We start from the raw sequence: 17,113 nt of genomic DNA on the forward strand, positions 1-17,113 counted from the left end.
GCTTGCAGACAGGTCAAGTGTTAAAGGCATTTTGGAAAGCAGATTGGCAATTTCTTGCAAATTAAACATACACATCACAGACTCAACAACTGAATATCTTGGCCTTTTCCATTTAAATGAAAACCCTGTAGGGGCCAGCTGCCATAGTGGTGCAGTGGGTAAAGTCCATGCTAACTGCAGGTAACTTATATGAGCACTGGTTTGTGTCCCCACTGCTCTGCTTCTGACCCAGCTTCTTACTAATGGCCTAGAAAAAGCAGCAACAGATGACCCAAGTGCTTGGGCCCCTACCACTCTCATGGGAGACCCTGATGGTATTCCTGGCTCCTGGCTTCAGCCTGGCCAGACCCATCCATTCAGGCCATCTGGGGAGTGAGCCAGTGGATGGAAGATCTTTCTCTCTCTCTCTCTCTCTCTCTCTCTCTCTCTCTCTGTGTGTGTGTGTGTGTGTGTGCAACTCTTTCAAATGAATAAATAAATTTTAAAAAGACTCTGTACAGAAAACACTGCACATGGTTCTGCACAGCAGCTTTACTTGTAAAAAGCCCAGTCTGGAAATAACCCCAATGTACTGCAATAGGTGAATGGTTAAGTAGACTGTGGTGCACTGCCAGACACAAAAGAAACAGCTGTTAATGCAGGCAACAACGTGAATGAATTTAAAGGGCATTATGCTGAGTGAAAAAAAAATCAAAAGGTTATATAGAATATGATTCCTTTTACATACCCTGTGGGAAAAGGCTAGAGATGCAGAACAGGTTAGTAACTGCCAGGAGTTACATTTGGTAGAAAGAGGGGCTGGACTGCCTATAAAGAGGTTGCAGGAGGGAGATTTTTGTAGCTATAAAAGAGTTTTAATTTTGGTGGTAGTTACATAAAGTGAGGCAGAACTCCACGACCGCATCAAACCTATGTGCAATTCCCGGTAGCACCATGTAACCAATGGGGCAACCTCTGCAAGACCTCACCCTACTCTCTTGGCAACTTCCTACGTGCAAAAATCATTGTGTTAAACTACGGAAAATAACTAAAACCTCTTTGTGCCTGGGGTAACTGTGGCCCATACTATTTCTCAAAAAGAGAAACCATGAGACCGAGGGAGAGCCCACTATCCATTTTCTCCCCCAGAAACCTCTTATTTAAGGAATACAAACTTCATGCTTTTCATAAATACAACTTTAGGAACACAGTGATTTTTCTCACTATACTCACCTTCCCACCCTTCTACCTCTTCTTTCTCTTATTCCCATTCTTATTTTTTGCTAAGATCTATTTTCAATTAACTTTTTTTTGTTGACAGAGTTATAGACAGTGTGAGAGAGAAAGAGACAGAGAGAAAAGTCTTCCTTCCGTTGGTTCACTTCCCAAATGACCGCTACAGCCGGCGCTGCGCCAATCCGAAGCCAGGAGCCAGGTGCTTCTTCCTGGTCTCCCATGGGGTGCAGGGCCCAAGCACTTGGGCCATCCTCCACTGCCCTCCCGGGCCACAGCAGAGAGCTGGACTGGAAGAGGAGCAACCAGGACTAGAACCCCACGCCCATATGGGATGCCGGCGCTACAGGCAGAGGATTAACCAAGTGAGCCACGCTGGCCCCTTCAACTAACTTTATACACATAGAATTAACTGTACTAAGTAAAGGCTTCAACAAATTGTATGAAAAACAAACAAACAAACAAAAAACACCACTGTTCCTCAATAGTTGAGAAAAGGAGCTGTCCAAAGTCATTCTTAGAACCGAAAGGCGCCTGCAGCAGAAAGGTGGGGACTGCGGATGCATTCCCTTGCTTGTGGGGAGGGGCGCGGAGGCGGTGCCCGCACTGCGGGAGCCAGGAGCTCAGTGGCGGTGGCCCAGGTCAGCCCCACCCTCCGCCTCTCCCGGAGCGAGCGCCCAGCACCGCCTGGCCAGAAACCAGAGGCGCTCCCAGCCTCGCCCTGGCGCAGCGCTCGCCTCGGAGAGGGGAAGAACTTTATTTAAACCGCAAACATTTTTGGTCAGTGGGATTGAGTGAGTGTGCGGTGATTTGGATTCCCGCTGGATCCCGTCTCCACTTTCCTGCTCCCAAATCTGCAGGTGCAGCTGGGCGCCGCCGCGGGAGCGCGGCGGCTGCCCGATTGGTGACCCCGCCGTGTACCTTGAGCCCAGATGTGGATGGACAGGCGCTAGGGAGCGGTGCTACGGCGCGGGGCGAAAAAACGGCATGCAGGCGCTCAACATCACCCCAGAGCGGTTCTCCCAGCTGCTGCGGGACCACAACCTGACCCGCGAGCAGTTCATCGCGCTGTACGGGCTGCGGCCGCTGGTGTACACGCCCGAGCTGCCCAGGCGCGCCAAGCTGGCCTTCGTGCTCACCGGAGTGCTCATCTTCGCCCTGGCGCTCTTTGGCAACGCGCTGGTGGTCTATGTGGTAACCCGCAGCAAGGCCATGCGCACCGTCACCAACATCTTCATCTGCTCCTTAGCGCTCAGCGACCTGCTCATCGCCTTCTTCTGTATCCCGGTCACCATGCTCCAGAACATCTCCGACAACTGGCTGGGGGGTAAGAGTTGGCGCCACGCTCCTTGGCCAGGAACCCGCGCTCTGGGGTCCCCAACTGCGCACTCCGCACTCACACATCACCCTTGTGCCTCTCTAATGCTTCCTTCCTTATCACATGCATCCTGTGCCATTTCTTAGAACTTTTCCACCTATGGTCACTTGGAGATAAGTTATTTTGGGTGGGGTGGGGAGGTGTCCTTTCTCATTTGGTCCAGCGTTTCCTCCTTGTCCTGGAGAGGTGTGGGTCAGAGAAAGATTTTGAAAACATCCCGAAAGTGAGGTGAGGAGTTGCACTCTCTTCCACTTATTTTTGCCCCCATTCTCATCATTGCCATATTTTGACCCCTATTTTAAAGTAAGATAAAATATTTCAAATACATTTTTTAAAATTTGATTTAAAAAATCTTATTTCTCTCATTCCCCTAACTTCCAGTGGCTTTCCAGTTGCTTGTGTGGCTACCAGTAAGCACAAGAATATATATGGACCTACAAACTTTTTAAAACAAACAGAATCCATTTATAGAAAAATGTGTTGGATTAGTTCTTCTGAAAAGTCATATGAGCAGCCACACAAAGAAAGGGGTACAGAAAGCATATCCCCTCCTGAATTTCTTCTCTCTCCTTAGAGAGGCAGCAGGAGAGAGCTGCTTGGAGCCACTGGGTTAGGAGTGTGTAACCACTGGGAGAAAGAATAGATGCTGTGCTTCTCCAAATAATCAGCTCTTTTCAGAGACTGCTAGAGTGTGTCCTGAGGTGTTCTCCCCTCTGCTTACAGAGCACCTTGGTGCGGGGCTGGGGGATGCGCCCCATTTCCACAGATGAATGTATCCTTGTGGACACTTCAAAATTCTCAGAAAGTAGTTGGGAATATGAGACAAAGGAGACATTATTCCTTCAGGTTCTGTCACTTACAACCCTTTAAACTCTCAGAGGGCTGCTTTGTCCCTACCATTCTAAGTGGGATCTGCAGTTATTTCTCTGGCATTGTTTTTTGTTTTTGTTTCTTACCTGTTAACCTACACCAAGTTGTTGTTCCTGGATCAAGATACTAAAATCTCCTGTTCCTGTCTCATTTATAATACAAGTATTTCCCAAAAGAACGTTAAATATGGAGCACAATAGCCTTGACTTGAAGGTGACACAGAGTGTGGGATATTGTAAATTGCTATGGGACTTCTTATAAACTCAGATGAAGTCTTTGTGTTTGAGCATTTTAAAGTTGTCCAGTGCAACCAACTCAATAGAATTAATGGGAGAACAGTGTTTTGATCGTCATGAACTTGTTTTTCAAGAAAGAGAAGCAACAGTTATGTTGTACATGTTTGTGAAGGCAGTGGTGTGAAGTCCGTGTGTACTGCTGGATGATTTTAGCATCGTTGGAAAAGGTGAACACGACTAAATGAAATGTGTCCAAAGACCTGGAAGACTACTGTGGTTCTAATGCACATTAATTCTGCATGTCTGGGCTTCACATGTTGAATAAAGCATTAGGGATTAGAGAAGTTGGACAGTACAGTGAGGCAGGCATATAGCAGCCAGCCGTCCTGAGGAGTGGTTCCCAGAGGGCCACAGAGTGAATCTCCAGGGCTTTTGTAGGCACTACCAAAGGTTTTCTCAAGATTTCTCTTCTCCTTGTTTCCTCTTTGTGGGGGAACATTTCACTTGAGCATAAAGTGTGTCTGGGAAAATGCTTTAGAAAAATTTAGTCATACCATGAAATCATACGGTATTAGTTCTTTTCATGGAGTGTTTAACTGGGGTGTCCTAATGTTCGTCTAGGACCAGTTCAAAGGAGGGGAGAGAGCCTGCAGAGAGGCTGGGGCTAGGTATGGAAAGAGAATCAAGTTACATGTTATAGAGTAGAATAATAATTACAAAACTCCTAGATAAATTAACAAAAGGGAGTTTAAGAAAATGTAATTTAACAGTGAAACTGAGTGCATAGTTTATTATTTTATAAAGCTACTGCCAATGTCCTATGTGGCGAACCACTGTAGCCTGAGAATGCAGAGATGAACAAAGCTCATCTTCACTCTTGAAGGCCTCAGAGAGTAAGAGACACCTTTGAGAAACAAGAATAGGGTTTGATGGCAGAGGAGCTGCTTTGGCATAGGAGCCTGGAAGTCAGGAAGGAGTCCCCAGGTGGGCGGTGTTCATTCAAGCTGTGCTTTGAAGAACAGCTGAGACTGTCTTCGGCTGAGAGGAACGGAGCGAGTGTGTTCTGGGAACACGGAGCAATCCACAGTTGAGAAGAAAGATGATGATGGGTTCTAAGAACCCACGGGAATTTCGTAGATATCATCAGCTACAAAGTAGGCCTAGTAAAAGATTTAAACAGTCATTTTCTGGCCGGCGCCGTGGCTCACTAGGCTAATCCTCCACATGTGGCGCCGGCACTCCGGGTGCTAGTCCCAGTCAGGGCACTGGATTCTGTCCTGGTTGCTCCTCTTCTAGTCCAGCTCTCTGCTGTGGCTCAGGAGTGCAGTGGAGGATGGCCCAAGTGCTTGGGCCCTACCCTCGCATGGGAGACCAGGAGAAGCACCTGGCTCCTGGCTTCGGATAAGTGCGGTGCACTGGCCACAGCAGCCATTGGGGGGGAGGGGTGCACCAACGGCAAAAGGAAGACCTTTCTCTCTGTCTCTCTCACTGTCCACTCTGCCTGTAAAAAAACACACACACACACACAATACAGTCATTTTCTTACACACCAGTGATCAAAGACATTGAGTATCCTTGTGACAGTGTAAGGCAGTTCACCAACAGTGTATGTGTGGGGAATAGTGGGAAATGAGACACAGAGGTGGGTTAGTGTAACTGGGGAGGACAATTTATATTGAAATGATGGAAAAACCTAAAATGTGAATGCTACTCAGATGCCTGCAGGGAGGAGGTAAAGATCACCAGGAGGCAGAAGCAGCAAAAAGAAGAGTCTGCCCTTGCCTTAGAGGCCGGATAGCTGCCTGCAGGGGTGGCCGAGGTGGTGGTGGCAGTGGCTGTGGCCCTGGGGGCAGGGCTCTAGTGGTGTCACTTCTTCTCTAGAGGTTGTTAGTGTTTCTTTCTCCACTCACCACCCCCCATGGAGAAACGCTGAGAATACAGACTTCTATTGGCTTGTAACTGAAATTGAACATGTAAAGTGGAATTGGGTAAAAGAAAAAAATAATTTAGGACTGTGAGTTTGTGACTTCTCTGCAAAGCCTCGCCTTGTCAGAAATCCCTGACAGTGGTTGGGCTGTAAATGACTGGCTTTCTCTCAGTCCACATGTGTCTCTTGCTAGGGATCATCAACACCTCCTGGGTCAGAACCCACATGTCCACTAGATCACTAGGTAAGCCATTTGCATTTTGCAGTCTGACAAGAACTCAAGTAGCTAATGGTTCTCTCGCCTGGCTACATGGAGTCTCCTAAAGGCTTTAAACAGGTGTCTGTGCCAGTGCCAGTATAGACCAGTTAAATTAGCACTGACTCACAGAGCCCACTAATCATCCTTCAGATTGGTCCCTGTAAGAGGTATTTATTTCATGGAAATCAGCAGCTACAAAATAGGCCTAGTAAAAGATTTAAGCAGTCATTTTCCTACACACTATTGATCAAAGACATTGAGTATCTTGTGACAAGAGTGATAAAATGTGTCCCTAAACATTCAGCTTATATATATGAACTGATCCACAGCATATAAGAGTCGCCTAACAAGAAGACAGCTGGAATATAAGCCCTCTTATGCACCTTGTGTTACCCTTACATTAGCAGCTTATCTTTTATTTGCCAGTTGACTCTGACATCACTCCCCAGGACGTCTTGCAGTGTGGCTAGAAGGAGTCGGGGATTCTGTGGCCCCAAATGCTATAACTAGCATATGCTTCTAACTTTTCTTTCATCCCTTACATGAGTATAGGGTTGTGTTGCCATGATATTTGGGAGTCAGACCTGGGAAGTTCTCTCCGTTCTCTCCTCTGATCAACTTGTTCAGATGCCAGCAATGATTTTTCTCTTTCACCCTATTAGGGCAACCAAATTTGCCTATCCCTATCTGCAGCCTGCTTCTCATTTTTTTAAAAAAGATGTATTTATTTATTTGAGAGGCAGAGTTACAGAGAAGCAGAAGCAGAGAGAGAGATCTTCCATTTGCTGCTTACTCCCCAAATGGCCGCAAAGGCCAGAGCTGGGCTGATCCGAAGCTAGAAGCCATGAGTTTCTTCCGGGTCTCCCACAAAGATGCAGGAAGCACTTGGGCCATCTTCAACTGCTTTCCCAGGCCATAGCAGAGATCTTGATCGGAAGTGGAGGAGCTGGAACTCAAATAGACACCCAAAAGGGTTGCTGGCACTCCAGGCGGCTACCTTACCCATACGCCACAATGCTGGCCTCTGTTTCTTCTCATTTTGACTTACAATCCCTCCTTGTTTTCTCTCACCCTTCACATATCTGCATGCTCCTCCACATTCCATCATCAAACATGTTCTCTTTCTCCCAGCTGAACTCTAAACAAATTCATTAAGTAATGAAGATTAATTGATTTTATTTCTGACCAATGCTGCAGAACACTGCTTTCTAGGTTTCCATAAACTTCTATGTCCTTTCTTTTTTGTTTGTTTGTTCTGTATTTGTCTTTATGTTCTACCTTTTGATGATTTTCATGCTTTCTCTTATTTTTGCAAGTGATTGTCTGATGAAGTTTAGTATGCAATTTCTTTATTTTATCATTAATTTTTGCATAGAGGCTATGATTAGGATTCCAATTGCTTGGCTAATTAATCTGAAATCAACATGTAATCATTATCTTAAGCCATAGTCTTTCACCAGGTCTGAAGACAAGTTATTTACACATGGATATCAGCATCTGAGTCTCTCTCTCTCTCTCTCTCTCTTTTTTTTTTTTGCCCAGAGTCTAAGATATTATTAATGATGCTATGAGTCTTTTTAATATTCAGCAATTCCTAGGTAGCTACCACGTGTGTGAGGATATTGCAGGTGTTGAGAAAGCTGTGTCCTTGTGGAGCAGTCAGGATTCCATTAGATCAAGAAGGGGACAGAAACAGTCAAAGGAGTGATGAAGAACACAGGGGGTTTTGTATATATCAGAGTTCCAAGGTGCAAAATGCAAGCATTGGGCAGTAGGGAATCTTGGGTAAGATAGGAGGATATCCAGAGCCTGATGGATTTGAGTCCAAGAGTCTGGGGAGGGTCTAGGAGAGTAGAACTCAAGATATCTTGATCTCAATTAAAACTTTAGGCAGAGGGGGGTTAATTCTAAAGAACTCTGAGGTGGTAGAAAATTGTGTCTAATTGTTGCCTCCTTAGTGACTGAGCATTGCTAAGTTGATCTGTGGAGTACTTGGAGGAGAGGGTTGCATTAGTGGTCTTATTAGGAGCCAGCATAGTTCTGTGCTGACTTTCACCCTGCTGTGGGTACAGCTAGAGTCAAGGCAAGGAATGGTTTTCTCTGTGGGTGCACATAGAGTTCTGTGGCTTTTCACACAATCCTGCTGTGGGCAATGAAAAGAATTTTCCAAATGGTAGCTGACAAATGGACTTAAAGCAATTCCGGAAGAGGAGTTCCAAAAATATCCTAAGTAATGGCAGCACCAGTGAGAGAAGTTCACAGCCATATACACTTACACATATGAAGAGTACTTACTTGGGTAAGAAAATTAACTTTGTTAGAAGTTGATGAGAGAATTCTCCATCGGGCGGTGGTTCTCAATCTTGGTAATACATGGAAATCCACTGAGGAGCTGTTAAAAACACACGTGCCTGGTTCTCACTCCTAGGAATTCTAATTTAATCGGTCTAAGTGTGATGACAGGTATAGCATTCTCAAAAGTTCCCCAAATTAAAAAATACTGCAGCCAAGTTTGAGAACCACTGATGTAGTATAAGTGCTGACAGCATCAACATCAGGACCACTAAAAAGGCTGAAGGAAACAACGGATGTGAAGTTTTGGAATGGCACAGTGCTAACCACATGTACCAGCTCAGTATAGGCATTATAGTTTGAAAAGGAGCAAGGGGAGTCAGCTAGCCTGGAAAATGCAGAAGTGGGTTGTACAAGGAGTCCAACAGGAACTCTGAGGCAGTTATCCCGTGTGTTGTCTGTTACATCTTTGCTAATGCCATTTGGAAAGGTATAACATGATGAAGAGGTTGGAATATAAGGCATACAAGGAAAGACTAGAAACTGTTCTCTTGACTAGAGCTTAGAATTCCAGTTATAAATGAGCACATCTCATAACAAAGTTTTCCAGCTCTGTTTACCCAGGGCCCATGACTGGTGTCAGTGTGTGATGGAGTAGGTGAGACTCCCTAGCTTTGTCAGAACAGAACTTGTCTCTGTTTTAGTAAATCAAGTTTATTTTTTTAAAAAGGATTTTACATTATATGACCAGGATTTTACTAGAAAGAAGGGAGAGAAAGAAATGGCACTTACTGTACACAGCATGAAAAGTTAGGTGTGGTTTTAGAACTTCAGAGATGACAAATTGTGAAATGGGTAAGAGCAGGTTGTTGAATGTTTATTTGATGAAAAGATCTTAATTTTGGGGGGTAGTTTAGAGTGAAAGGCTCAACCTGAAATTTCTAAAGTTCCATTTTATTGTTCTTTTTGTGATTAGAAAGCATCATTTACAATTATTATCATAATTTTCCCTTTTCTATGATATTCCAGAGTTACTAGGGAAATTCAAATGTGATGAAATCGATGTAAAATTTGAAAGTACTGTGGGCTTTAGAAATATCTGTTAACAAGGGTAATCAAAGCTACATATAAAGAGAAGCATCTTTAAAGTGGAGAAAATATATAAGAAAACAAAGAGAGGCCCAAGAGCGATTGTACTTTAGAAGTAAAACCAGGAACTGTGCCACAGGGCTAGCCTCCGGGTGACATTCTGTAGAATCAATTCTATGCACACTTTGGAAAGAAAAGATGCTGTAAGTCAAGAAAATCACTAAATTCTCATGGGAGGTGAGAGGGTGGCAGTAGTGGCAATGAGATTTATGGAAAGATCATAGTTACCTAGACCAGCAGTGGCTTGCATTTAAAATAATGACAGAAAAGAATTTAGCAGTAAGAAAGTCTGAAATTTTTCACTGTACACTTAGGACGCATAAACAGAATCCTATTTTTAATTTGCTTTTCTAGAACATAGCTCAGCATGTTCCTTGGCCAGTGGCTGGCTTATTAGAATTCTTGTTTACAAGTAGAGAAGCCCAGCTTAAGCCCACATCCCATATTGTACAGGAGTGCCTGGATTCAAGTCCCAGCCCCTCTTCCCATTCCTGCAATGCTCACTCTGAGGGGCAGCAGGTTACTGCTCAAGTACTTGGGTAGCTGCTACCTACACAGTGCACCAGGATTGAAGTCCCAGTTCCTGGCTATTACAGGCATTTGAGGTGTGAACCCAGTGGGTGGGAGATTGCTCTCTGTCTTTCATAGAAATAAACTTTGTTTTAAAAAGGCTAAAATCATATGTTTCATGTTCTATGTTTTACCACAATGAAAAATAATTGAAAATAAAATTCCTGAGCTCACAAGGTGACAGAAGATACTTTCTGAAAATTCTGGGAGGATTCCCTCCAGTTTAGTCTCTCTTTCCGATAGAACCAAACATTGTGGTCCAAGCTGTGAAATCTTCTGCTCATGCCTTGGTCATGTGTTCCATAATGGGGGGTGCCTTGGGAAGACAGGAAGGAAGACTCAGAGGGTCAGGGAGGGCGGGCAGAATCACTCCTACCTGAATGACCTGGAAAGAGTAGGTTCACTATGGGAAAATACAGGGGACTCTCCATCAGGGCACTCTAGCACCCTGCATGTCTCCACAGAAACTACCCAGGGAAAGCTTAACCACTGGCTCACCTGAGTGTCAGTCAAATGCCTGAGGATACCTCCTCACAGTTTCTTAACCCTGTCTCACGGAGACTGACTGGTTCTCACACATCTGCTTAGTTTGGTTTCAGTTGAGCCCAGAACCTTCCACCTTGTATCCACTGAAGGCACACCTACAGGCTGTTGTGCACATCTGTAAGAATGCTTGGCTGGGTTTACAGATGGCTGCTCCCCAGCAGAGTGACCTGTTGCCCATGCTGGTTGTCAGTTTGCCCTTCAGACTTGGGGTCTTGCCTGTGGGACAAGGGCCAGAGGAAGCTGACACTGCATTGGTCTTGCTTCCTTGTATATGTAATCAACTTGCTGAATCCATTTGGGCCCATTGTCTCCTGACTGATTGTATGGAAGTGTGTTACAGCTTATGTTCCTCTTAGCCTCCAAACTATGGGCACACTTGACCACCAGACAGGAAGTCCTCCTGAAGGAAGGCATGTGGGGCCAACAGATCTATTCCATGGAGCCTGCCTCATATTTCTACTGCACTGAGTCCAGCCAATGGGGACTGTAAACTCCTTGAGCTTATGTCCTCTGTCTTTGATGTCTTCCCATATTGCCTAAGCCCTGAACTAGGGTTTTCAGGATGAACCTTTCCGTGTCTAACCTTTCCTCATTTGGAATGGTGTGGGCAACTCCCTCTGCTGCTCCCATTGTGTTTATATGTGGGTGCTTCAAAAGTTTCATGGAACCATAGATTTCAAATTAAACTTATATTTTAATTCCATTTTCCATGAACTTTTTAAAGTGCCCCCATACACTTCAAGGTAGACCAGCTTCCATCCTGCCAGTGGCCCCTGGTGCTGGGATTGCACCCCCCCCCCCCTCTGCTGAGGAATTATTAGAAAGCCTTAAATGGGGAGAGGCGGCAAGATGGCGGAATAGGCAGGAAGCACACTTAGTCCGGGGGGAGAGAAAGTTCAATATAAGTGGAGATACTGCAGGGTCAAGGAAGAGTAGCGGATGAAACAGCAGAGGAAACTCTTCCGGAACTAGTGATTCACAGTGGACCTGCGTGGAGAGCGTGGGAGCCCAAGTTCGGGACACCAGCGGCAGACTCAACGCACCAGCGCTGGAACGCGAGGTGAGCCGAACCTCCATAGCCCGAGATACCAGCAGGCAAGCGGAAAGAGGAGGCTAGAGGGAACGAGGCTTGAAACTCCGTGGGGAAAAGTTCACCAGGCTAACTAGAAGAGAGAGAAAAAAAAATAAAAAAAGTGACTGATACGGACACAAGTTTCTCTCTCTCCGCTCACCTCTCAAAGGCGAGCAAGACAGAGCAGGCGCCATTTTGGACATACGTCATAAGCAGGGCGACCTCAGGTCTGCACCAGCCCTGAGCCTAGCAGAAAAACCTGACTCTGTGGGGAGGGGTGAAATAACAGGAGATTAGGATCTAACTTGGCAACCCAGTGGGAGACTGCAGGAGAATTGGAGCCCACACTGAGGGCAAAAGAGATTCCCTGTGTGGCCCTCGGGAAAGAGCTTCCGATCTCTGGCTCCTGTGGGTATATCATTTGCCTGCTAACTACCTCCAATTACGTTCAGCTGTGCGGAATTACTTCCCTTTTAAATCAAAAAAAGAAAGAGAGATTTACCACACCTAACCTGGGAGTGTCATCCTTGACACACCCTCAACCCTGAGGAACCAAACACAGCTCTCAGTCCACACTCATCTCAAGCCTCTAAGGCTCCACTGAAAGCAGACAGTCCACTTAATATAGAGCCATAGTGTAACAAGAAAAAACACCACAGTGAAGAAACCAAATATCTCCAACATGCCAAACAACAAACGCAAAAACCAAGCTAACAAGAACAAGGAAGAAACTATGACGCCCCCAAATGAAAAAGACACCCCAATTCAAGATTATGAAGATGATGAGATCCAAGAAATGCAAGAAGCGGATCTCAAAAAATTGATAAGAACATTAAGAAGTTCTCAAAAACAAATTCTTGAACTACAGAAATCCTTCATGGACAAGATAGAAAATCTCTCTCTTGAAAGTGAAATATTAAGGAGGAATCAAAATGAAATGAAACAACTACTGGAACAAGAAACTCTGATAGTGACTAGAAATCATAATGAAATGAAGAGTTCAATAGATCAAATGACAAACACATTAGAGAGCCTTAAAAACAGAATGGGCGAAGCAGAAGAGAGAATATCAGACTTAGAAGACAGAGAACAGGAAAGGAAACAGGCAAACCAAAGAAAAGAAGAAGAAATTAGAAATCTAAAAAATATTGTCGGGAATCTACAGGATACTATTAAAAAACCCAACATTCGGGTTCTAGGAGTTCCTGAAGGCATGGAGAAGGAGAAAGGATTAGAAGGCATTTTCAGTGAGATACTAGCAGAAAATTTCCCAGGTTTGGAGAAGGACAGAGGCATCTTAGTACAGGAAGCTTATAGAACCCCTAATAAACATGACCAAAAGAGATCCTCACCACGACATGTTGTAATCAAACTCACCACAGTGAAACATAAAGAAAAGATCCTAAAAGGTGCAAGAGAGAAACGTCAGATCACTCTTAGAGGATCTCCAATTAGACTCACAGCTGACTTCTCATCAGAAACCCTACAAGCTAGAAGGGAATGGCGAGACATAGCCCAGGTACTAAGAGAGAAAAACTGCCAGCCCAGAATACTATATCCTGCAAAGCTCTCATTTGTGAATGAAGGTGAAATTAAAACTTTTCATAGCAAACAGAAACTGAAAGAATTTGTTGCCACTCATCCTGCCCTGCAAAAGATGCTTAAAGATGTCTTACACACAGAAACACAGAAACATGGTCACCAATATGAAAGAAGGTAAAGGAAGGAAACCTCACAGCAAAAGATCACAGGAAGCTCAATTTCTCTTTGACATAGAATTAAACTCTGATGCTCTGTTAAAGCAATGTGTTAAAGTAATCTATGATGTTCTCTTGATGTCTGTTAAATTCTAATTGTTCAAAAACAGCTGAATTTTTATTAAGAGCTATGGGTTATTTAAATACGTGCTTTTTTTCAAAAATTTGAATAATCACCTTGTAACAATGATCAAATTTGGTCTATGTTATGTCATGATTTTAAGAAATCTTATTTCAACCAGATATTTTGGATTTTGAGCCTTCTTGGCATTCTTGACAGGCATTCAAAAAATCAAAGTTTCAAACAATCTGGTCTCTAAAATTTCCAGTAAATCCTGGACTTTGGTTTTTCCAGTTTGGGCCCAACTGAAAAAATCGAAGGACCTATGTCTCTCATCTTATAGAGACACCAACTAATCAGTCTATTTGGAGTATATTAGAAGTACTGTCAAGATGTGATGTGGTACCAGACTTTAAGTTTCTATAATGGAAAATGCTATTAATACAAATGTTTGAGAATTAAAAAGTCTAATGATCTTGTGGTACTAGACATGATAGTTATCTTAATGAAAAAGCCCCAGAGGCTTAAAGGGTTAAATACTTGTAAAATCCTACAGGTGCTTTCAAAAATACTGTGAAGTAAGCAAGTGCCTCTTGTTGGTTGATGAGTTTATAATTTTAAACATGGCGACTTAAAGTCTTTTGTCATCCACAGTTATATATGATGTGCTGCTCATAAAACTAAAGCGTTGTTGGTTCTGTGTTTAGCTGTCCTCCTATAGGTTCCTATGGACTTTTTCCAGCCACTTTTATTGTATTCAGTACTTTGGGATGGCTCTATAAACAGATGAAGCCAATAATGTATTAACAGTACCAACTGAGAGAAAGTATGGTTAACTGAGGTTACTAAAAAGAAAAAGCAATTCAAATCAATTGGCAATCTACAAAAAGAGTTAAAGATTTTAAAAGCTATTATTAAAATTGCTATATTGGTCTATTATGCTATATTATATGTGTGTACATATTGTATGTCCACATGGGGAAATTTTATTAAGAGTTTTATTTTAAATGGCTTATAGATAAGATTGTCCATAAATTTAAGCTGCTAAAATCAATCAAAGATACATTTTAATTTGTGTGACCTGAATCTGTGTATCATATGTTTTAGACTTGTTGGTAGAAAGAAACTAAAAACATTTTAGATGGTTGTGCTTAAGTTTACTGGCTAAACAAACTACACCATGTTAGATATTTAAGAGGTGTTTTCAAATACATGATTCTTAAAATTTATAGAAGGCATTGGACCTTCTGGTAAATGTTTTCTTAAGTTGTTATCTAATGGTTGAAACGCTTTGCTAAGCATTCATGTGATATTGCTATTGTCAGCAAGCGATCTAGGACTTGCTCCCTCATTTCTCTATTCTAAGCCCAACTTGTTCTTTCATTTCTCTGTTCTCTTCAAGGTAGGAAACTAATTCTATTATGAAGGAATCTGTAGGATGCACAATTTAATCTTTAGACCTTATAAAAGAGATGGCTAACATTTTTCTGCAATAGCATAGCCAAAATAAGAACTCAAATAATAATCTCATAGCTAGATTCACTTCGCCATCAGCGAAGTATACAGTAAGTAGAAAAAACCTCCCTTTCAGACCAAAGGGAAAGAAAGTTTTAAAGTGAGAATATAATTTTCCTCATGGGCATTGTCTACCTTAGAAAAACTACTACAGAACATGCCTGTGACTATAGACTTGTAGTTCAGGCCACCGAAGATTAGAGATGGGAAACGGGCACTCCCTTGACTTGCATCCTCTGGTCTGCTTTAACACAAACCAGGAGGAAAGGAAAGCTCGGCATCAGAAGCAATGGGTGGCAGGCCTATTAATGGCTGATCTGTACAGTGATCTGCCCTCAAGGAGACCCAACAGGCCAGTCCACTGCAGTGGCTTTCAATGTGGTAAGCCTGGGCTTCAGCAGAAGTCAGCTTGTGAAGAGCCCTGGCAGCTCTGCCAAGAGTTGGATCACTGGAAATGGACCTGCCCTGGAGTCGAAGGATGCCCAGGTCAGAGCCACAGATCTAATTGGCTCTAAGCTGAAAAGCCCTTCACTCAGCCCAACTTCCAAAGTGACCACTGCAGCTGAGGGGATGGTCAAGTAGGGTCAGCAACATTGCAGGCAGAACTGTAAATTTCTTGTTAGAGATGCCACCTGCCTTTACCTGGCCAGCTCTCCTCCCAGGCCAGCCAAGTAATGAAAGTCAACAGAGTGCCTTCCCCTAGGAGGTTCACACCTCCCTTAGGATATACCCCATGTGAAGAGATAGATAGGTCTGGGCCTCTGAATTTACAAGGCCTAAAGCCCACCAGATTATTATCAAGCCGCTTCTGTCAGGTTCTATTTGACTCTCAATCAGAAAACTTAATTGTAGCTTAGACAGCACCTTTCTTAGCTCCTCTAATAATGACTCTGTCCTTTGTTCTAGACCCTGTCTAGTGCACTTGGGCCTCATTCCTTTGTAATCATAACCTCTACTCTACCACCAATGGCTCTACTCCCAACCTGTGTGTACTGATGGTCCTCTTCCCCACTTAATGCTGTATAATTGTTCAAACCTGGTAAATGCCACTCTTAGGATCATTGGTTACTATCCTCACTCTGTCTTTTATGACCTTGTCTAAATATGATCAGAGTCGGAAAACTTGGAAGGCTTCCATAGCCTTGGCAACTCATGACGACAGCCTAGGGTGGTTACTGGCGCCATAAACTAGAGTGTCAATTTGTTGGGTCAACAACAGGAGCCACTGTGCACTTGCTCCTCATGTGGGATCTCTGTCCTTAATGTGCTGTACATTTTTATTTAATGCTATAACTAGTACTCAAACAGTATGTTTCACTTTGTGTTTCTATGTGGGTGCAAACTGTTGAAATCTTTATACTAAATTGATCTTCTGTATGTGAAGAGAATTGAAAATGAATCTTGATGCAAATGGAAGGGGAGAGGGAGCGGGAGGGGGGAGGGTTGCGGGTGGGAGGGAAGTTATGGGGGGGGGGAAGCCATTGTAATCCATAAGCTGTACACTGGAAATTTATATTCATTAAATAAAAGTTAAAAAAAAAAAAAAAGAAAGCCTTAAATGGGCTTGAGGACTTCTTTGCAGGTCCTCTCAGTCTGCATCTCTAAAAAAGATTCAACACAAGCTAAACTCATTTCTTCTCCTATTGTAAAATCAAGATTCCAAGTGATTAATTCTAAAGTACTCAAGTAACTCATTGTTTTTATCTTTCTTTGCAAAACTAAATTCGTTCTTCCTGTTGCTGGGTTTCTGAGAGGTATATTTCCCACCACACAGAGAGAGCATTGACCTATTAAGGATAATAGAAATCTTAAAAGATAACGTGTTCTTATATCCTAGGAGAAATAGAAAGATAAAGAGACAGTTTTGTGTAGTGGAAATGAACACATATGGTGCACTCAGTCCTAGGTTCTAATCTTGTTCCACCATTAATTAGTTACTGTGTTAACTCAGTTGTAAGTTACATTGCCTGGTGTCAAATCTGCTGTTAGCGGAACAAGCAAAGAAATCATAAAAATAATGTCTGCTGCTGCCCCCCAGTGGTCAATGCAGCAGCAGCCTTTATGACAAAGATGTCAATTAGTTTTATGTTATGCAGTATTTTAAAAATATTAATGCATATCCAATTCTTAGAATATTCTTCAATATACTTCAATCTGAAGTATACAGTATACAGTATTCATAAATTTTCACCCATAAAATCTCACTCGAAAATCTCTTTTAACACATTTCTGAAAAGGCATTAACATTTGCAGAAGTTTCCCTTATGGA

The 17,113-nt window shown here is 43.2% G+C and overlaps 1 protein-coding gene across 1 annotated transcript in view; it reads left to right on the forward strand.

Moving 5' to 3' along the window:
* The first annotated feature begins 2,199 nt into the window (after nucleotides 1-2,199).
* Nucleotides 2,200-17,113, forward strand: part of QRFPR (pyroglutamylated RFamide peptide receptor) — a 62,029-nt gene continuing 47,115 nt past the window's right edge. The window contains exon 1 of the mRNA XM_062199102.1: nucleotides 2,200-2,539. Within this exon, the coding sequence (XP_062055086.1) occupies nucleotides 2,200-2,539 (340 nt within the window). The remainder of the gene's footprint in view (nucleotides 2,540-17,113) is intronic.

Source organism: Lepus europaeus, chromosome 8 (genome assembly GCF_033115175.1).
Source record: "Lepus europaeus isolate LE1 chromosome 8, mLepTim1.pri, whole genome shotgun sequence".
In the NCBI taxonomy this organism is placed as follows: domain Eukaryota; kingdom Metazoa; phylum Chordata; class Mammalia; order Lagomorpha; family Leporidae; genus Lepus; species Lepus europaeus.